Source organism: Gavialis gangeticus, unplaced genomic scaffold (assembly GCF_001723915.1).
Source record: "Gavialis gangeticus isolate Ggan-Ray unplaced genomic scaffold, GavGan_comp1, whole genome shotgun sequence".
In the NCBI taxonomy this organism is placed as follows: domain Eukaryota; kingdom Metazoa; phylum Chordata; order Crocodylia; family Gavialidae; genus Gavialis; species Gavialis gangeticus.
The window spans coordinates 351,181-374,027 of NW_017728973.1; the positions used below are offsets into that span (position 1 = coordinate 351,181).

Consider the following 22,847-nt stretch of genomic DNA (forward strand, 5'->3'; position numbering starts at 1 on the left):
AGCTAGTAGAGAAGCAGCTGCCAGAATATTAAACTGCAAGCTGAATCCAGAGAACAGGGCAAGGCAGCCCATGCAAGCTTCCTGCTTAATATGGGAACGGCTCACTTGGCCAGATTTTCTAACCCACTCAGAACCACAGGTCCTAGATTTCAGACAGAACTTGGGACCTGTGAGCCCTGGGTTCTTCTCAGGTCTGGTGAAACACACACCTGAGGCTTGGCTGAAGTTCAGCTACATTTTCTGGCTGCTGTACGCTCTTCATGTTGGTCTTTTTCTAGCTGTCCAGGAAGCAGCTGGGCATGAAAACTACTTTAACTACAGAAGCACTCTTTCCGTGCCACCGATTGTTAGAATTGCCCTGGGAGCAGCAAGTGGGGAAATGATACCTCTCTCCATTACAAGGGAGAAGTGGTTTCATGAGACTTGAAAATGTTTTGCAGAAGTTGTCAGTAAAAGGTCCAGCACCGGTTTTGAAACCTCAGACTCCAAGAGCTCTTTCCTGCTCTGTCCATGCCTGGGACTGAGCCCACCTGCCGAGGTGTCACCTGGACTGGCCTGGCAGGCAGCAGAAGGGATCCTTATTTTGCAGCAGGGCTGTCCAACTGGCAAGGTGGTGGGCCATACGTAGTCCACAAGGAGTTAACATGCAGCATGTGGGCTTCTAGGTAGCTTCCACTCCACCCGTGATTCTTGTGGTGATGGTGGCTGGGGACTCTGGGCTCCCCCTCCCTCCTCTGGCTTCTTGTTCCTGTCCGCACTCCTGGGGGTGGCGCAGTGGGAAGTGGGCCAGGCTGCCCATGCTGTGTGTATGGCAGGGAAGGGTGCTGGGTTGCACATTCAGCAAAGGAGGGAGCCGGGCTGCCAGTGCTGCAGGTGGACTGCCTGCACAGCGTGCATGGCTGGCTGGAAGGGGGTGAGGGTGCTCCAAACAAAGCAAGGGGGAGCTGAGCTACATGAGCACATGATGGGTTGGGGAGCTGGTCTGCCCACTGGGTGTGAAGGGAGCTAGACTACATGTAGAGATGTGTTGAGAAGTTCCCCGCTTTGGTTTGTGGCTCCTAGGTCTGTGACCAGCATTGCATGTGGCCCCCAGGTGGCCAGAAGTTGGACAGCCCTATTCTATAGACTTGCTTCATGGTGAAGGGATAGGAGTTGTGCAGTAGTCATTATTTCTGGGGTTGGGGGAAGAATTATCTTTTAACCTTTTGAGCAATTTGGCTGTTTGGTGTTTTCTCTTTATGTCTGAGTTATAAACAAACCACACTGCTGAGGGCTCATAACTCAGAGAACCATCCTTGCCTGCCTAGGCTGGAAGGGCGACTCTCAGCTGCAGAGCTTCTTGCCTGCTGTTCTTTTTGATCTCGCAGCAAGCAAAAGTGTGCTGGCTTATAGCTGTTATAAAGTGACCCCCCATTTACTTCAGCATTTCAGCCAATCATGTCAGCTTCTCTGTCCTGGCCAACACTGTTAAGACTCTTAAGACCTATAGCTTGTTTGAGAAATGCTTCCCCCAAAACTTCAGGCCAATGCCAGGAAACCCAGAGCAGCTGTAACCAGCCTGTTTGCAGGAGCTGGCCATGCAGCAAGACCAGCCAGGACAAATTTATGGAGGACTGCCTCACCAAGGGCTGTTAAGCACAACAATCAGGAATGTAACATCAGCTTCGGGACATCCTTGAGCCTGTGATGGGTGATAATGGGGAGATCCTGACAGGGGATGAATCACTCTATACTTGTCCTAATTCTCACTCTTCCTCTAAACCTTCTGCAACTTGACACTGCCGGGGACAGAATGTGAGGCTGGATAAGCCACTGGTCTGACTGAATATGGCAGTTCTTCTGCCATATTCCTGCAGGTACCTCCTCCTTCTCTCACTCTTCTTGGCCATTTCCAGATGAGCATGGCCATGTGGTGCCACAGACATGTCTGCGGCACCAGATACTGCACGTTCAGTTGTTCTCCATGCTGCAAGGTAACAGCGCAGGGGTGGGGTTGACCCCTGGATATCCAGGGGCTGCCAGCCAGGCTCCAAGCAGCAGGAAGACCACTGCTGCAGCCCTAGGAGGCCTCAAGGACCCCAGGTAAGGCTGCTGGGGCCAGCCCAGTGCTGTCCCCAGCCTCCTCTACCCCACCCGGGGTAGCCTGCCATACGCCAGAGGGCGCGTGACACAGGTGTCCCCCACAGACAAATAGCACTGGCACAAGATGTCCTGCTGCTAGTTGTCCCTGGGGAACTAAATGTCTACGCTCACGTGGATGCAGCCTTTGAGGGCTTATAGGAGCTTGACTTCTGTTGACTTAGCTTCACTGTTGGAGATGCCCTCCCATGGCAGTTTCACCCTCTACAGATTGCATTATTAACCACTTTAGCCCTGATTAATATACTTGGTAAATCAAGTACTTGTCCTGTATGATACCTTTGCAGATTTAAAAGACAAGGCACCATGCTGCCAGATAGACAGCACTAGCACCAAAGGAGTTAGCTAACCCAGATGCCCTCCTGCCTGTCAAGCCCTTATGCTACAGCTGAAATGTCCACCCACGCCCCATGCAGAGGGTAAACAGGCACTAAAAGCAGCAGTGGCAGTGCCAGCTGCCTGCCACTTTGTCAGCAGGCCCGCCAGGATCCATCATCTCTAGCATTTCTTAGTGATGCTAAAAGAACCAGTGCTGTGTGAAAACTGTGATTACTGCTAGCTCCTTTCCCTCCCACCCTGCCCTTTCAACCCTCTTACAGACCCAGGGAGATCTGAACCCTAGCCTGCCTTGTTCCTTTGATCTCTAAAAGGCTGTTTGTCAGCTGTGACCCAGCCCACATGGCTCCCTTCCCCCTCCTTTCAATGCTGAGAGCCCTTCATGAATGCTAATTTGACTTCAGCTGGGTGCCTGTGCCCCTGCCCTCTGACCTCTGCTGCTGCAGACTTGCAAAGGGTCTGGCTGTCAAACCTGACAGCCCGGCTATTTCTCACCCACATGGACTTCCTCTATGCAGCTATGGCACATTTGCTGCTCTCTCTCAGTGCAGAGAGCTGAGGATTTGAGTTAGTGTAGACAAGGAAGGAGGTTACTGGCTCACAGAGGAAAATCATTAAGAAATCAAGTTCAGGGAGAAGTGTGTGTGACCTACCGGGAATCTCACCCAGTAAGAAGTGTCAGCGTGGTTTCGAATCACTCTGCTGGCTGTGGGTACTGAACCATCCCCACAGGCTCAGAAATAAACTAGCATGTCCTCCTCTCCTCCTGCTTGGCTGTATTATCCAAACACTTCACCTGTCATTCACATAGCTTTTTACCCAGGGCCCACAAACGCAGCCTGACTCCTTTCAAAGGAAGCGCCATACGCAGGGCCAGCCTGGTGTCTCCTCTGCCTAGGAAGATTTCCAGCAAACGAAGCAATAACCTGTGTCCTACACTTTAAGCTGCTGTCAATTTTTGAATATTAATAAGCAAGACAATTTTTTGGAAAGTATTACAAAGCAAGTTATTTGAGCCTTTGGTGGCAGTATTCTGGCTATGCGAGCTGCCAGGCCAAACAGGGAGAAATTCTAACTAAGGATGAGTCTCCTTCTGTTAGCCCTGGTATGAGGATGAGGCATACAAACCCTGGCCCCACCCTGTAACCTGCTTTCTTAGGGCACCTACACACGTGACAGAGTTTTGCTCTGATGCATGCTAATTACCACACCTCAGAGCCGACTGGATTAATCGAGTCTGCTGCAAGTCAGCTGGAGGGTGCTAATTAGCATGCTCCAGCAGCCTCTGCATCATGTGTATTCAGCATTTCCATGTTTCAAAATGGCAGCAGGGGCCACTTTAACTAAAGCTCATTGAAGGAGCTTTAGTTAAAGCACCCCTGCTGCCATTTTGAAATGTGGGATGCTGAATACATGTGATGCTGCAGGTGCTTTAATTAGAGCAGCTGTCAGAGTCACTCTAATTAAAGAACCACCCCCTCCACCCCATCAAGAAAGATAAGTGCAAAGTTCTGCACTTGGGACAGAATAATTGCATGCACAAATATAGAGTGGGGAATGGCTGGCCAGGCTGCAGTACATTAATTGCCTGGCATTTAGAGTGGACAGTAAGCTGAATATGAGCCAACAGTGTGCTGTTGTTGCAAAAAAAGGGAATTCTGTAAGAACAGAAGTATATTTTGCAAATCAAGGGAAATGATAGTTCCACTCTACTTGGCATAGGCGAGACTTCACCTGGAGTACTGTGACCAATTTTGGGCCCCACACTTTAAAAGTAGATGTGGACTGGTGAGAAAGAGCAGAGAACAACAAAACTGATTAGAGGTCTGGGAAGCATAACTTATCATTAGGAAAGGCTGAAAGAACTTTGATTATTTAGTCTGGAGAAGAGAAGACTGAAGGGGGATTTGATATAGTCTTCAAATACCTGAAGGGCAGTTACAGAGAGGATGGAGATAACCTTTTCTGTGTCGCTGTAAGGGATAGGACTAGAAACAATGGCCTCAGACTTCAGCAGAGGACGTTTAGGTTGGAGATTTGGTTAAGCATTGAAACACGTGACTTAAACAAGTTGTGGCACCTCCATCTTTGGAAGTTTGCAAAAGCAGGTTAGACAGATGCTTGGCTGGAATGGTTTAGTCAGGGATGATCCTGCCTTGAACAGGGGGTTGGACTAATTGACCTCATGAAGTCCTTCGCAGCCCTACTGTCTATGATGAGAAAGTTGATACAGGATTCAATGAATAAATAAATTGCAGCTCAGGAATATTATTAATGCCAGCTAGTATGTTTTTAAGAAAAAGAAGTTGTATCAAACAATGATTTAATTCTTTTATGAGATTATGAATTTGATTGGTAAGTATATTATATAGATGTAATACATTTCTATTCATGCAATGTTTTTGACTTAGTAGCTCAAGGTATTATGATTAAAAAATTAGCACTATGAAATATCAATAAAGCATGTTAAGTGTATAAAGCACTGTCTGACATCTTAAAATGCGGTTGTCAAGAGGGAATGATCACTGAACAAGGATTATTCTAATGGGGTTCCAGAAGGATCTGTGCTGGTTATTACATTGCTCCAACAGCAATCTGAAACGAAATATAAAATCCCTGCTGATAAAATTTGTGGTTGACAAAGTTCAGGCAGAAAGCAGGGAAAGGCAGGCCCTTAGAGACTACTTTAATTGGAACTGCCTAGATTAGGGAATGATAATTCATAAAGAGGACCAGACCAGTCACACAGATTGATCTCCATCACTTGGGAAACTAGGTCTATTCAAACAGACTATGTTAATACAGACAAATAAAAACGCATACATCCATACACAAGGCACGCTGGCTGCATCTCCAGAGTGGACAAGTGTCCAGGGAAGCAGCAATTCTGAAAAAAATCCAGAGGGCACTTCCACATGAGCTCCCAGCCTGACATCATGTGGCAAGAGGCCTGAAATTATTAGATGTATAAACCTGGGAGTAGCAAGCAATGGTGAGCTGTCTTGCCTGTGCAGCATTGGCGAGATGGGCACTGGGATACCCTGGGGTCTGATCACTGAAAAACTTGAAGAGGGTGGACAAAAGGGCCAAAAAAATTATTTAAGGGAATGGAAAAAAGGATTTTCAGTAAGACACATAAAGAGCTCTGCTTATTTAGGTTATCAGGGAAGACTGAGAAGTGGCCTGGTCACAGTGTTTAAGTGCAGGCAGTCCACGACTTAGGGCACAATTGGTTCCTGAAAACTGAGTCTTAAGTTGAAACACTAACTCAGAACCAATTTTCTCATAAGAAACAATGTTATAAATGGGGGATTGGTTCCTGAACCAAGGCCTGACACCTTAGTTTCACTAAAAATACCCCAGAATTTTGTACTCAACCAATTATAGATGAGTCATATAGCTACATTAATGTATTTATATTGTAAATAGCAATCATATTGACTTGGAAGGACTTCTTTGAGGGGACTTTACTGGACTTTTTGAAGGGCTCTTGGCTGGAGTCTTCTCAGGAGTCTTGCCTGGAGGTTTTTCTGGAGTCTTGTCTGCTTTATTAAAGAAAGCGTCCAAGGAAGTTTGGACAGATGTTCTCCAGGGAGATGAGAAACACAGCAAACTTGTTCACTGGCGTAGTGTCGCATCGGATCAAGCATTGTAAAGTCATAACTGATGTCATAAAGTTGAAACGGTATGAATTTATAAACTTTGTAAGTGCGAAATGTTTTGTAAGTCAAGGACTGCCTGTACTTTCTCCAGGAGAGAGCATCGGGTCCTAAGGGCTCCTCACTGTAGTAGAAAAACACAAAACAAGGACCAGGGATTGGAAGCTGAAGCCAGGCACAATTAAAGTTGAAAACAAGGCAGGATTTTTTTCCAGTGTGAGGGTGATTGACTACTGCAGGAACAAAATCCCAGGGGAGGGGAGTGGCTCTAGTTATTCATGATTTCAACTCCAGACTTGTTTGGGTTTTTTTTTTTTCTCCAGTCAAATTGTAGTTATTATGCTTAATACCAGCCTGTGCCAGGGAAGTCAGACTGAATATGATGGGCTCTTGCAGCCACAAATGTTGCTGCTACTATGCTCTACGCATAAGCATAATCACAAGGGCAAAAACCCTTTGCTGTCTATTGCCCCATTCTCCCTTGGATCCCACTTCATACTGCAGGTTGCTCCGCCATAGCCTCACTGGCCTTACAGCAGCCTCAAAACCTAGTCCTGTCCTTAAAGCAGGCACCGGGACTTGAAGACTTAACTTTGAGTGCTGGCTCTGCCACCAACTCCGCTATGCTGTGTGAGCATGGGTGTTACTCCCTTCTCTGTGCTGCTTCCCTTCCCTGCAATGCAGGGCTGCTGATGCCAGCAGAAAGGATGGGCCAGTGAGCACGGTACAGGCTTGCAACTCTGGTTCAGATCTCCACTCAGATCCCAACCTTGGAGCAGCTCCCACCCAGCTGTGCACCCTGCCAGCACTGCTGGGGCCATCTTCCTGGAAACCCTGGTCCTGTGCTGTCATGACACTGCTGCTACTGGGGTTTCCATGGAAACTGGCTGCAGCGACATGGACAGGTGCTGCTGGGAAATGGAGTCCACTGTGGGTCTGATCCAGCCCGTGGGCTGGACTTTGCTTGCCCCTGCTTTAGTCCCTGACCCAGCCTCCTGCACTTGAGTGAAGCCCTTGTCCCAGTCGAGGCAGGTGTGTAGGAGCCAAAAAGTCAGTGACTATTTCCATTTGCAGGCAGGAATAAAAGGAATAGGGACCAATGTCTGCTACATTTACATAAAAGAAACAAAGCCAAGCTCTGCCCATTGTGCGCTGATGTTGTTTATTAGGTTCCTGTAGCCTTCTGACACAGCTGGGCCCAGAAAATGGAACAGGTTATTCCTTAAAGTGTCTATTTGACAGAGTCCGGGTTAAGACTGTAGTCAGAGGCATTAGAAAAGGCAGTATTAGAAGCAATGAGAAGTGGTGTAGCAGGCCTTTTACAGCATGGTGAGTGGGGAGGGGAACTCCAGCCTTCCTGCTGTTGCAGTAGAGACTAGGCACAAGTTTGCTTTCTGTTTATTCAAGCCAGACACACACAGGCACCATGCAACATGACCTGGGCAGGAAATGGTTGGAGAACCGGATTTGGATAGTTACTGCAGTTTGCCTTATCAGAAGCTGGGCATCTGGTGGGTACAGCTGCTCCTAGCTGGGAACAGTCTGGTTACTAGCCTGGTAATCGGTGCAATGACACTCCTGCATAGCACCTGCTTGTTCAAGGGAACCAAAATTTACAGGATACAGTTACCAAAAACTGCTCTTTCCTACCCACCCTTATATCACCATTATTGACAGAGTATTGTGTTTTGATATGACAAGCAATCTGTGTCCTCTGCCAGGGGCTGACTATTCTGATGTCCCACTGTGTTAAAGATACCCCAGAGAACCTTCCTTTCCAAGCACTTTGAGCAAGGCCACCTCCACCCCCCTTTCAGTGGTGACCCTGCCAAAGCCAGTCACCTTTTAGTGGGTGCTCTGCTAGTTTGGGCCAATGCTGACTTACCTGATGCTTGTCCTCCTAAAAGGGTAATTGGAATATTTTCTTTCCCTCCTAAATCACATACGGCCACTGGCAGTACCACCTACTTCCCAACCCTCCTTTCCGAGTGCCTCAACCTCTCTCCCCAATGTGCATGACAGAATATGCACATGCACACTAGTGTGTACATCTGTAGCTACAGACACATGGAGGAGGGGCTATGTGTATAGAAGAGAGGCACACACAGACTCATGCCCCTCATTGTTTTTTTTGCTTTGCCTAAAATCACATACTTTCCAGCACCTGAATATTCTTTTGCCAGTGGCTCCTTTACCCCTAGCAATCAGCACAGCAACAGCTGATCCAGAAGTCTCCATGGTGGGGGTGTGACAGATGCACCCTGGTTTGCAATGAGGGCCTTTTATCTGACCTAGAGATGAAAGGAAAGGCTTTGGAGAGGCAGGTTGGCTTGAGATGCCAGCACCATGCCCTAGTCTAGGCCAGTTACTGTACAAAATGAACAAACACACACATTATTTACAGCCCATTTTTCACATAATGGAGCAGCTTTTGGCTCGGTCTTTCCTGATCTCTGTGTCATTCAACAAGTCTGTCCTGCCGGGCATCTGAGAGACCCGCTTCAGTCCCCGCTTGGAGTTGCTGCGCTTCAGGTTCTTGTGCATCCTGTTGACCGAAGCCAGCGTGGTCACATGGAAAACATCACGCACGCTGTTCTCTGAGACCTTGGAGGAGCACTCGACGTAAGCCACTGCCCCGATCTGCCGCGCCAACATGCTGCCCTGGGAGCCAGGGAAGGGAGGGGAGGAAGGAGAGAGGTGTTAAAATGTCAGCAGTCTGATTAGGGCATCCTCTCGCATCACATTAACCTCTGCCTGTGCTGGAAATGGAGCTCAGTCAGTGCAGCACAGTGGGGTGCTGTGCACACATGATGTTTATTTATCACCTCTTCAAACGAAAGTGAGAGCGCAAGAGTCAGATGCTAGCATGGCCGCTGGGGAAGACAGCACTGCCAGGTGCCAAAAAATGCTGATGCCAGGTGCCTGTTTGCTGCTCTCTCAGATGCAGGCAGAATGAGACTAATGAAAGGGAAGCAGGGCTCTTTCCAGGGATGCAGGGGGAAATGCATCTCTTTTCTCATCCCTCGCCTGTCCTTTCCCACACCAAAAGCTTGCCAGTCATTACAACTGTGAACCTCTGAGCACAGTGCAGCCTCTTCTACCTGGAGTTACAAATGTACAGAGGTTAGACAAACGTTCCTGCTCCATGTACTAGAGCTGTGCACTTCATGGAGCTTGCACCGAGGCAGTGTGTGAACAGACCCCACAGCACCACGTCCACCCTTTATCCAGCAATGCAGGCTCAACTGCTCGCACTGCAGGGACAAAACTGCTCATCCATGGGCTGGCCTGCTCTCACAGCAGAAGTCAGAGGCCCTCAGACTTCAGGGGACTGGGAAAAAGGACCATCACTGCTAACCGTGTTTGAGGAACAGGGCATCTAAAACTACAGAGGAAGGTGGAGTCGGGAGAAAAGAGACAACACTCCCAGCCACTGCCCGTTCCTCACAGGTTTCAGTCTCTTTGTCCCCAGCTACCAACTCCAGGAAGAACATTCACTCCCATGGCAGAACCATGCCCCTCTCCCTGCCCACTTATCCTGGCTGCCTGTAGGGCTGCCCACCCAAGAGATCTGTTCTTGTGCTCACATGTCATCACTGCTAGGGACCACCATTCCAGCAGCTCATAGAAACTGGGTCCAAGAGCAGGTCTTGCTGTGCAGCGAAAGCACACAGCACCTGGGTCTGACAAATAACAGGATTGTCACCTCTACCGCAGAGGTAAGGAACCAAGGCCCAGAGAGATTTGGCAACTTGCCCAACGTCATTTGAAGAGCCAGTGGCAGACAGGCACTGACCCCAGCAATCCCATGTCCCAGGCAAGCTCATTGCTCCTGACAGGCCTAGGGCAGAGGGCACCCGTTCTTAATGGTGTGTATAGAGACCCAGAGACCACACTGCCGTAGCGTCAGGCAACCAGACATCTGTTCCTTCACATGTAAAAGCCCTGGCACAAGAAAAGGCTCTGGGGGGCTCCAATTGTCATAGGAAACTCATGCGACTGACACCCTGGTGCAATTATCCTCCTTTGCTCAAGCAATATATCCTCTGAGCAGGCAACTGGCAACAGAACATGTGAACCATAGCAATACTCCTCTTCCCTGTAAGCTGATGCTGCAGTGCTACAAACAGGGAACACATGTCAGCATACAGGGAGTAGGGACAGCCTGGTAGCACCACCAGGGATCCCAGAAGGGTGGCCACGACTCAGAAACAGCTGCTGTCAATACACACCACATCCCAGCATGAAGGAATGAAGCCTACAGTGGAGTGCAAGTGCCAAGCCCCAAGGTCTCAAGTCCAGGCTATGTAGAGAATTGTACCAGCTTAATAAACAGGCAGGACTTTAAACCATGCAAGGCAGAGAAAGACAAGCTCCTGTGTGGACACATTAAGTTCACTTCCAACCAAGCCAATTTCAGGTTAGTCTGAGTCATTTAGGAACTGGTCTGAGATGAACTGAAAGGAGTTGCTGTTGTACAGAAATGCACATCCCTTGGTTTAAACAGCATCACTTAAAACCAAATAGAGTAAAAATTGATTTAAGAGTTTTCAAATGAGGCTTGGCATTTTACTGGCCCCTTTACAGGCATCAACTGCACTGTTGGGGCTTTCATCCCAATGCAGCCACTGAGCCTGGCTGGTTTGACTGTCCCCTCTCAGTGACAGTGCCACAGCTCCCATTCTGAGCCCATTCACAGGCCCCTGCATCTCACAGAACAGACAGCAGCAACCTGGAGAGGGAATTAGGGTTTGTGCATCAGCATCACAAGGCAAGGCTACTTCCTTTCACAGCTGAGATTCCTGCAGGCCCTGGGGTGATGTGCTATGCCTAGGGCATGGACTTATTGGGCGCCTATACATGTGCAGTAAGGCTGCTCTGATGTGCTGTAATTACAGTACATTGGAGCAGACTGGATTACTTAAGTCTGCTAGAGTGTGGCAAATTACTGCTCTCCAGCAGACTCCAGTGTCCGTACACTGAAAAATGGCAGTGAGGGCACTTTATTTAAAGCTTGCTGGATGAACTATAGTTAAAGCACCCCCACTGCCATTTTTCAGTGTGGGGACACCAATACATGTGATGCGTTGGGTGCTTTAATAAGAACGGCTCTCGGAGACACTCCAATTAAGTGTCCCCCTACTCTTCCCCCACTCCAACTCCCAATGCACATATATAAAACACCCATTGGGGGGCTGATGGCACAATAGACCCGAGGGCAAGTCTTGTGCACTTCAGCACCTGCCAGCCTGCCTCCAGTAGCTGGAAGAAAAGAGTGAATCCTAGCCCTGGTCCTCCTGGATCTTGTGCATAGGTTGCTCCATGCCAAGGTCTTTTGCTCATGCTCAGAAACCCCCAAAGCCTGGCAATGCTCCAACAGTGGCCTTCAACCTGATGGCTCTGCACCCATCAACAGAAGCATGTGCCTGCAGCTGTCACTCCCTTGAGGCTGCTGCAGCCAAGCCAACTGAGGCCTCCCCAATGCCAGCTGCATCTGGGGAGCTGACGGAGGCCTCAAGACCTGGAGAAAGCCTTTCCTGCCCTAGCAGCAGCTCACCCTGGAAGTTCCCTCCCCACACCAAGCCCTTCCCCACTCCCCACCCTCCTGCTTCACATGCGAGATCAAGCAGCTCCATCCTCTTCTAGGAAGGTAATTTTAGCTGCTAGCTGTGAACTAGGAAGTGACACCTGCACACAGCAGCAGTAGCAGCTCTGGGAGAGGCCCATGCAGTGAATATTCAGTGAGTGCTAAGAATATGCCAAGCTCTCCGAGGGCACAGAGGAGTGCATCCATGAGTGAGAGCCACCTGCTTGCTCCAAATCTGTCCTGTGGGCCAAGGCCAAACCAGTCTTCAGATAAGGAGGGGAGCAATAAAGGGTCATTTCCAGCCCAGGGCTTGGGAGCCGAGCCAGCTGCCTTTGAGCAGCCCAACTTCCTCACTGGTGGGGTTTGAAGCAAACACACTGACCCTCCTTCCCCCTCTCTGCTCCCTCCCACAAATCGCAAGACGAAACTGAGATTCACTCCCATGACATGGGATTCACCTGCTCATGTGTGACAGGGATGAGGCGCTGCTTGGAGAGCTCCCGCAGGGTGTTCAGATCTGTCCGCATGTCCAGCTTGCAGCCGACCAGCACAATCTTCGCATTGGGGCAGAACTCCTGGGTCTCCCCTTGCCACTGCGGGAAAGAGTACAATAGGCAGGGGCTCAGCAGCAGCTTATATCACCCTCATCAAGGGCAGCTAAATGCTCCACCCTCCCCTTGTGACAAGGGTGGAGCAGGGAACATCCCCAAGTCAGCAAGAGGCATTTGCAGAATCTCAACCTTTGGGTCCAGCCCCTTCCAGGCCAGACAAACACCCAACACAGGGATCAGTCACAGAGGCAGTCAGGGCTACAGAATGAGTGTGCTCCTTCATAGTGCACAGCACCTGCCAGCTCTGCTGCTCTCTCAGAGCCAGCCACAGAACCCAGTCTCCCGTATTGCACCATACCCAGCTCCAGCCTCAGCCCCACTACTCTTGCAGAGCTCTCGTAGTTCCCCCACCCTAATCCGTTAGACTCCACTGCCCTCCCACAGCCAAGCACAGAACCTGGGAGTTCTGGCTCCCAGCCTCTCCCACCCCGTCTGCTCCAACTACCATAACAGTCCATGCCAAGAGGTTTTGCAGCATAACTTGCATCCCAGGGCAGGGTCAGCACAGACAGCAGCTGGTGTGGAGCTTTGGGAACCGGCTGTTTCGTCTTCTTTTATAAAAGAAGAGACTCTCCAGGGCTCCATATTGGGCATCACAATCCACAGGGATGGAGCGCTGCTTTCAGCTGGCTGTCCAGCTTCTCTTCATTCCTTTTCATTCTTCATCTTGGCAAAATTTCCCTCAGGGCCCTGAGCAAACAGTTCTCTCCGAGTGCCTCACCTCTGCCAGGACTGTCAGCTGCATACTCTGTGTCAGTACCAGAGGGACACAGTCTCCTTCAACAGTGCTGTGCTCCCATGGAAGGGCCCAGACTCCTGCAGGTTGCACATCAAGGTGCCATGCCACTTGCCAATCCACCTGCAAAATGCTGTTGGGAGTTCAGAAGCTTGCATACCCAGCCATCTGTGCTGACTAGTGCTCCTACCAGCACCAGTCCCACTCAGTCCCCATACTCTGAAGACAACGTGGAACAGCGGCCAGGCCCATGGCTGACTTGTGTGTGGCAGGTAGGAAAGGGAGAGAAGGGTAAAAGCAGCCTCACACCCTCCTTGCTGCCCTACAAGAGCCAGCACCCTCCAGCCCAAAGCAATCTCAGTCCCATGTCCAGACCTAACCCCAGGGAGAGAATGGTCAGAGGCACTGAGGGTTAGTCCCCCAGGCTGACTGGTAAGGTCACTGTTGGGCCAGAGGGTTACCAAACATGGGCCTGGGCAGTGCTCACCAGCACACAATAGCTTTAGGCCCTCCTGAAGCAGTCACTGACAATCACGTTCAGAAACAGGCTCTGCTGCTCTTTTACCATTAGCCGCCTCAAGAGTGGCCAAGCCAGCATGACCCTGGCTGATCTCACCCTGAGAATCCAGCTTTTCCACCCACAGAAGCTGGGCCCAACATCACTGGACCAACTGCAGTTTCCACCTGCAAATCAGTGCTGGGGAAGGTCTGCCTGGATGTTTAATTTGGAATTGGGCTACCAGATCCTGAGGCAGCTGGCACAGCTCTCATCCTGCCCAGGGGCAGAGCCCAGCACCCCCAGTTCTCCAGAGGGAGGAAGCAACAGGAATCTAAGTGACAAGTGGTCAGAGCCCCAAGATAAGAGAGTCAGGAAGATTTCATCTGGACTGGCTGAAGCTGTGTGGGCCAGAGCAGACCCTCTTCCTCACTTTGTGTTACAGCCCCCCCACCTATGTACACCCAACAAGCAGCTCAGCACAGGGAGACACAGGGACAGGTGGCTTTGACCTCTGAACATACAGAAGCCCCCAGGGGGAGACGCCTGGGAGAGCAGGTGTTAGAGGCCAAGATACCCACACTAGAGAGGGTGCATCTTCTCTCTGCAGGGCAACAGGTGTCTGAAAGGTAGCTAGCTTACCAGAGCACTTTATTGTTACAGGCAGTGGCAAGAATCATCATGTCCAAGAAGAGGAAGCTTCCCATTTGCCTGTTCCAGATCCGCCTTCCACACCTGCTAAGCCTAAGCTGCCAAATCTCCCACTCGGGGCCCTGTTTTGGGCTTCACTATAGAAAAACAGCCTAGTGTGCAGATCTGAGTCTTCAAAAGGCTGTCTAAGTTGAGCCCTTTTGGCTATAGTGAGCTGCAGTCCCTGCGCAGTAGAGAAAGGGGCCTGATTCTGCCCCAGAGTTTGCTTTAGATGCAAGGCAGAGACATGTGCTGCCAATCTTGCCAGGATGAAGGCATCACCCCATGAAAGCCAAGTTTGTATCAACTGGAAAGCTGTTTGTTTGGATTCTCTCAGGTGGCTCCTTCCCCCTCACTGCTACGTGCTGTTTATATAAACTATGATTCTATGAATCAAAAGCCAGTTTTGATTTTGCATCCTAGGCATCAGACAGGCAACAATAATAAAGACTCCCTCTGCTGAATTAGCATCTTGGCCCACGGCTGGAACAGGCAGCTTTATTCTCCTTCTTCATTTGATATCAAAAGCTAAACCCCATTTCCACTTCACTGTGCCTTAGGAATTTTCCTCACCTCTGGCAGCTATAAACCTGTGCCAAAAGTAGTGAGGCAGCTACTCAGAGGTACTTAAGAAATCCCTTGTGATTTAGGGTTTATTTTAAGTCACCATATCAAAAAGCCATTGCCTAATAGTATTTGAAGCATCTGGGAAGGCTGCACAGGGAAAAACTTACGCTTAGCAGTGCAAATTCTCATATACAGAATGTCTGCGGAAACGCACACAGATAAGTCCCACTTCTCACTAATTATGGGTGGTTTGCTGCTCATTAAGGCGCAAACAGTTTGCTCATATGGTTGTTCTGCAGAATCCAAAGCTGTGCAATGGCCACACAGTCTGCCACTCTCACCAGCCAGAGCCAAATGCAGGGAGCAACTTGGATTCCATCACTACAACACTGACTGCAGGTCTGAAGGGGTCTTTGTCCCCCAAACCAGGGCATCCCAGCCCTAGCCTAACTTCCCAACACACCCTCCAAGCAGGATGCACTAAAATAAGAGGTATCTAGTTCAGCTAAGCAGTTGGTAAAGTTTGGGCAGGGGTGCAGGGTCAGGAACTACAGTGTGACTTATTCAGAGGCAGAACCTGACCCAGTCCTACAACCTGGGCTGACTGGCAAGGGCAACAACAGCAACCGTTTAGGTCAGGGTTGTCCAATTTCAGAGGATCACTAGGACACATACCATATGGTCATGCCACCCCCCCCGCCAGAGACCGGGGCAAGAAATGGAAGCTAGGAGGGAGGGGGTGGTGGTGATCACAGCAGCAGCAGGGGACCGGCATCTGGACAGGAGCCTGTGGGCTGCGAGTTACTCACTTACGGCTTCATGTAGCCCATCAGCCACCAGCTCAAGAGCCCTGGCTTAGGGCTGTCATACCTTTCACCCCCCAGACTCCCAAAGCACTCTGCCAAACAAACAGATCTGAGCCAGCTCACCCCATCTCCCCACCCCAATACAATCCAGCAGCTATTTACCAATACCCCACAGTGGTGAGAACTCATCAGCAGGTGCAGGAGGAGCTTCAGCAGGTTGCACACATTTGTCAGAGCACTGGAGTTATCCAAGACACCCTGGGGTTGTCAGGGACCGTAAATAATCAGGAGATGGATTTCACAGCCCACCAGAAAGGAGGCAGCTCCAGCAGCATGATACCCAGAAGCAGCATTCAGGGTTGCTGGGGTCAGTGCCGCCTATGAAAAGGACTTCAGCATCCTCCCTTCTGCACTGTGGATTCTCCTAGGTAGTCTTCCACCTTCATGCTGCTCAGCACTGTCAAACCAATTGGGATGCTAGCCTGAGGCACCACATCCCAGGCTGGAACACCCACCAGCTATGCAGAATAGCTTTGCTGTGAGGTACTGAATTGCACTTCAAGCAATTTGCAGCCAAGCAAAGGCCTGACTAGTGAGCTTAGATGTACATTCTCAAAGGGCCAGCAGCAGAATCTGAGCCCCAAGGCACTGACTTGTGACCTCTGCCTCCTGGCTTGGGATGATGCTAATGCAGACAGGCCTGAAACCCAATGTCACCTTTAATGGTCTCTGTCGTCAGCCTGCAGTGAGCAAACCATTGCCCTCTCCACAACACCAACATGAAAACGAGGGGGGACAGAGCCAACTGACCAACACTCCCCTACAAGGAACAGGTGCCAGGAGCCACTTCCCAACTCTTCTGCAAGCATATCTGTGGTAGCTGGTTACTGGTCATGCTAATGGGAGCTCCAAGCACAGTGCTTTCCAAGGCCATCACTAAAAGACTGCCTCACACAGACCCACATCCATACTCACACCTCAGTGAAATGCACTATTCACAAAGGCTTCCATTGTGAAAAGGTCTCCCTTTCTGCTACAGTCCAGGGACAAGCTGGCTGCAGCAAATCCTTTCATTCAGTCACACAGGCTCTGGTAACTGTCCTGCCTCTCTCCCCACCCATGTTCTTATCCTGCAGTCCTCATCATGGTATGTGGGTGCCTCTGGGTTGGGAACCTGTCCCTCAGGAAGTCACAGTCCTGTCACTCTAGGATGTGGGGGAACAGACACTAGACTGACAGCTTGAAGAGCTGGGCCCTGTTCCTAGCCTGCTGGGTGACCTTTCTGGACTGCTGCTACAGGGCAAAGAGGAGCCTGTTAGAACCTAGGGCTCCAACCACTGGATGCCGCCAAGAGCCCGTGCACAAATCCAGCTTTGCCCGGGTGGAGTCAGGAAATACAAAGCAAACTGCTGGCAGCCTGGCCCTGGGGAGCAGAGACCCAATCACCTTCAGGAGTGATGGCAGCTTGAAGGAATGTAGCATGGAGGGGGTAGTTGCCAAACTTTTAAATTCCCCACAGGCCCAGTGTTGACTTGGCCCCATGTGGATGTCGGACAGCTGCCTCAAAAAGGTGGAGGGGGAGAGAGGCCACTACCCAGAGATACCATGAGAAAAGCTGCCCCTGCCCGCCTATAACACACGCTGCCCAAGCTCATACCAGAGGACCCCCACTGCCTCATAATAGGTTTCTTTCAAGTTTTTTTTCCATCATAACCCTTACTCACTGCCTCACAGCAGGGGCTACCCCTCCCAGAGGGCTCAGGTATCAGGGAGAAGAGATCCTTTTACAGCTGAGGGAAAACAGAGGTGCCCACGGATATTTGGCGTGACCCCAGCAAGCAGAAAGGTGGGCAGTGCTCTGGGTTTATACCAGACCACAGCCAAGGCTGATGTGGATCCAGAGCCAAAGGTTTGCCAGTGCTGAATGCCTTACCACAAATCGTGGCCTACTGCATCATCATAAGGTAGCAGTCCCTAGGGGAGCAGCAAGCCCCTGGGGTCAGCCATTGCAGACTGCAGCAGAGAAGCCCCACATCACTGGTTAGTGAACACAAGTGCATGCCAGACACAGACCTTCTTGAGCACACTGTCCAGGGTCTCTGGGCGACTGATGTCAAAGCAGATGAGCACAGCATCCGAATCAGGGTAGGCCAAGGGGCGGACGTTGTCATAGTAGGCAGAGCCTGCAAAAAAGGTAGGAGGACAGCCATCAGCAGAGGGTTGGAAAGACACCCAGTGATGCCAAAATGAGGCTGGCAAGGTGTTTCTGGCCTGGGGCAAAGCCCGTAGCCTGTTAGCTCTATCAGATGCCCATAGGAACTGGAAATGGCATCACTGTGATATAGGTCTAGTTAGAAATTGAGAGCAGCAGCTCCACAGTCTAGCACCCAACCAGTGTCACATTCACCCCACCCTGTCTCTGGAGGACCAGCTGGATTTCACCCTCAAAATAACCTGTGCTGCTAAACCTGCTCTTTGCGCTCCTGGTTTGCCCCTCCCCAGCAAGACCTGGGGTATGCTGAAGGAAGAGTCAATGATCTTTACTGCACACAGAGCCTTCAATCCTTCCTGGGTTTCAGAAGCAGGGTGAGGGGTGCTATACAGAGGCTCTGCTTGCAGAGCTGTGCCTGCATCTGTAGCTTAAGACCTGGAGGCACAAGCTAATGAAGCTCCATATGCCCCTAAAAATCACAGCAAGCTCTGCAAAGATGTTCATTTACAGACACCAGGATCACATGCTGATCTGGCAGCCCCCCACCCTCCTTTTAGCAAGTCTGCCACTCCCAAATGAACTCTCCACAGTCCTGCTCAGCAGAGCTCATACACAGCACCCCCAGGTCCCAAACCAGCCAAAAGTAAGGGGTGCATAGAGAAACAGACGCTCTTGTACCACTCCAAGCTTTCCTAGAGCTCTGCCAGAGCCCAGTGTCTTGCACCCCCATCACCATCCCTCATGCTTCTGCATCAGAGAGAGAACTCCCCAGGGCTGAGCAGCTGTACACAGCACAAGCAAATCTACTTTCCTGAAGATCTCTGGATGCCATCATTCATGCGCCGGTGCTAGCTCCCTGGGGCAGCATGTACACAGGTACACACAAGATAAATACCTACCACATACCAGCCCCCAACCGGAAGAGATGACAGGCTAGCCCAAAAATCTCTTTCTCCAGTCATGCGTGAAAGGAGATATACAGGGAGTTCCAGCCACTGAGCTGTGGGATAGACCTAGAGACAGCAGTAGCAGGAACAGAAGCAATGCTACAGGGAAGGAGCTGAAACTATACTAGGAGATCCCCTCCAGCAGTGCCTCAGAGCCACCCGTAACAGCCTAAAGCAGACACACACACCCACTTTAGCCCAGGATGAGGGAACTTAGGGGCCAAGCTCTCTGGCGGCGATGCTCTATTGAAGCCAACGGAGTTATTGCCTCCGAAAATTTGTCCCACTGGACTTAGGTGTGGAAGTCAAAAGCTTTGGTCGTGATGTCCTTAGATTTAACCCCAAACTTCTTTCAGTGAAGGAAAACTGGGCAAACTTGTGCTCCTTCCTCCCTGGCAAGTATCTGGCAACAAGAGGGAAGGATGCTGTGCTCTTGGGGCATGCTAGCCCAACAGGGTGAGGAGGTGCCTGGAGTGCCTGTGAGTAAGCCACAGTGACTCAAACGTTCAAAAGTGTCCCCAGTTATTTGTCAAGCAATTACTGTTGCGCTAATGGCTGGAAGGCACAGCCAAGAGAAGATGGGGAGTGGGAGACAGAAGCTGCACTGGCTGCTTTAGCTGCGTGGGCTTTAAATGCAGTGTACAAACACTCTCACTGATGTGACACCTCAGCTAGACCCAAATAGCTGTAACACTTGCACACATACCTCTCCTCTCATGTGGTGAAGCTGGCCCTTAAGGGGTGAGAGAAGTTAAGACCTGGGGGGTGAAGGGAGGGAGAAAAAAAAAAAAATGCCCTGTGCTCTGGATTTATGCTGGAAAAAAGTCAGATCTCCATTTTTTTTGGACATAAAAGATGTGTCAGCATTCAGAGAACAAGTCATAAATTAGAGGGGTATGATTCTGTATTCTCTGATTTCTCCATGAGCTGGCACAATGCCCACAGTCTGAATCCTGCACTGTTATGAGCACACACTACCTTTAATGCAAATCTCAGGCATTAAAGTCACTGTCCCATAATGTTTTTATATGAAGCGCATTGTGTGTGTGATTGTAAATGCCTCAGTAAACAGTAATGGAGCAATCAGCTTACTGCTACTTAAAAACACTGTTTCAGTTTTATATTTGGCGTTATGATGGCTTAAACTTCCTGGAGGGATGAGAAACAGATGTTTATTTATGAAAGGGGGAAGCAGAGACACTACAGCCCTTGTTCAGTTCACATATTTTTTGCCTTTTTGACCAAAAGAATCGCCTATCCCGGGGGTGAGGAAATAGGACGTGCTTCCTGGTGATGGCCCCTTGGGAATGCTCTGGGCCAGTGCTTTCCCACCCTGCCGGAGGGAGCCAGAGCACCCAGCCCTGCTGTCAAATGGCTCCTTGATAGGGCTGAGTGCCTAATGAATTATGGATGATGACAGTTTACATTTCCGGAAGGGCAAGGATCTGCTTTAACAGTGCATGCAAGGAGAATGGGTTAATTCTCTGCAGGGGTTTCTGTCAGGGGAATCCTTGTTCGCTTCCTATGCCAGCAGCTAAGAGACTAAATCTGCAATACAGGGCTAGAATGCAGGCCTCTGGGCAGCCCTGCCAGTGCATCATGCCAATAGCATGCAAGGCACTTGACAGACAAAGGAGGCAAGGTCCCTGCATCAACCTGTTTCCAACTGAAACACCCCTCTTCGCAATGGAGAGGGGCTAAAATGAGACCAAAGCAGCAGGAATGATCCCACTGGCAGAGCCTGCATCTCCTTGGAGCCCAAACCTGACCAAAATCTTCTGATTCCTGAAAGCCATTCCTTGCATCAGCACCAGAGGGAGGACATCCTCTCCCCTGTCCCAGATGGAGGACTGCAAGACAAGACAGGCAGCCTACTGGTGCCATCACAACTCTAAAGATGCCCAGAGGGGAATAAAGGAACCCCGGCCAGGGACGCATCCCTTCCAACTACAGAGAACAGGGCCCTGCCTCAGCACCGACACTGATGTGACCCCAAAGGAGCTGTACATGGAGGCCATCTGCTTGTAGGTGGTCCTTGGTATGATAGAGCTTCTCGTGAGGCCATGGGCTGCATGTCAGAAATCCAGAGCCTAGAGAAGCTGGCAGGTCCAGGGTCCAAGAGTACAGTTTCTCAAGCTACCATGTCAGCAAGAGCCAGAAAAATGGGCAAGGAGCCAGGTGGGTACTGCAGCCCATCTTAGGTGTCCTGCCCTAGGCAGGTCTGCAAACCCAGTACTAAATTGGGCCCCCTTATGCTCTGCCTTAAGCAAACAATGAGGGTGCGACTATTAAAGGCTAAGAAGGGCCTACATTACATGCCACACCCAAAAAATCCCTACAAGAATCTAATGGGGACACTGAGCGCTAAACCCTCTTTCACCTTCACCTGCTTAAGTGGTATTTACATCCCTGGGTAGCTGCAGTTTTTGGCCCTTGCATGGTTTGCATTTCTGTCTGCATTAGTATAGATCTGTTTGCTCTATGCCTCCCTTCTGCATGTGCTCAGTCATCTGCACTCTAGCCACATAAGCTCCAGGGTGGAACAGGATCACCTGGATGCACATGAAGGTAACAGTAGATACATCCCAAAATATTAGTCACAGAAGACCCACAAGCTTGCAGGGGGGAGGGAGGGAACCTCCCACTATCTGGTGATTACATTTACCCAAGAAGGAGACCTGGGTTCTAGTTTCACTTCACCCAGAGAGGGTTTTTGACCTGCCTCTCTCCGACTTCCCAGAACAGCCACAGGCTGTGCATTACCCAGAGCACCCTCCAGCCTTCTCTTGAAGCTCACCCATTAGGCACCCAGAAAAAGGAAGATATGTGGGGCTAGGAAGAAGCAAATAAACCAAAAAGAACATGTTTCAGTGAGATAGTCCTAGCCAATGGGAAAGAAACTTCTCTTCCGAAGGGGCAGCCATCACAGTACTCATTATCCAATGAATATTAAATACAAACAGCTAACAATCTTTTGGAGACAGGCCAGAACCCAAGGCCCCTGCCTTTCCAGAGTAGACATCTTGCTGCCTTGACTGTCTCCCCCTGACAACACACAGACTTCCCCACTGGGCAGCCAGGAGGCCCAACTTCAATGGCAGCCTGGAGGGTGCTCTGGGCAGTACCCAGGCTACAGCACTTTGCTGAAAGGAGTAAGAAATGCAAGTTGAAATGCTCTGTGCATGAGAAGGGCCTAGAATGTGGGTCTACTGCTCTTTGGGCCAATGCCCTAATCACTTACCTACTGGGCTAAAACAGGAAATGATCCTCTTCAGTTTTATTCCTGGCAGTTTTGCATGCCCCCATGTGATCCTATTCCGCCACAGAGAAATAGAATCTGAACTGTGTACCTGCAGTTTTTGGCACTTACCCAGCTATACAAATGCCATTTAGGCACCTGTAGGTAAAGCCCTTAATACATCTCCCCTACAGTGAGGCCTGGCAAAGAAAAGACATGGGGAGGTGAGGAGGGGACAGTGGAAAGGAACCAGTCCCCACCACTCTCACAGCACTTGCTTTAGTCTCAGACACCATCCATTCTCTAGACACACAAAAACTTGAGGGGGCTCTGCTTCTAGGAGCCCAACTCCGCATGATGTGACCCCCATTTTCAGAAGCACTGAGCACCCGTAAATCTGCTGTGGTCACTATGATATGCCAGAAATCAGGTTCAGTTTGGCTCAGCAAAGTCCCTTGCTCAAGGAGGGATGCTACTGCCAGTCTCCTGGAGATGGAGCTCCCCGATGGTTCCATCAGCTCTCACCAACAGTCACCAGGGACGCTAGTCCCTGTATAGACAACCTCCCAATTAACCAGGCAAGCCAGGAGGAGAAGCAACCAGAACCCAGAGCAGAAGGAAGTTGCCCAAATCCTCCCCACAGCCACAAACCCCAATGTCCCACCAGGCATCCTTGGGGCAGGAGCTGGCTGGGTCAAGTCACCCACTACTCACAGAAAGCAGCCATTTCCTGCATCAGCAATGGGTTCCTTGGGGCAGGAGGCGGCGGCAGCCTGGCACATTAGGAAATCAGCTTAAACCTCACGATCACTGCCACAAAGAT

The 22,847-nt window shown here is 50.3% G+C and overlaps 1 protein-coding gene across 1 annotated transcript; it reads right to left on the minus strand.

Annotated features, from left to right (window-relative positions):
- Nucleotides 1-6,452: 6,452 nt before the first annotated feature.
- On the minus strand, nt 6,453-17,958 carry RND2 (Rho family GTPase 2; the record flags this gene model as incomplete). The annotated part of the gene is made up of 3 exons (XM_019505435.1): nt 6,453-8,795; nt 12,180-12,314; nt 17,701-17,958. Coding segments are annotated over 3 exons (642 nt in total), but the record flags the coding sequence as incomplete, so codon positions are not given.
- Between the last annotated feature and the right edge of the window lie 4,889 nt (nt 17,959-22,847).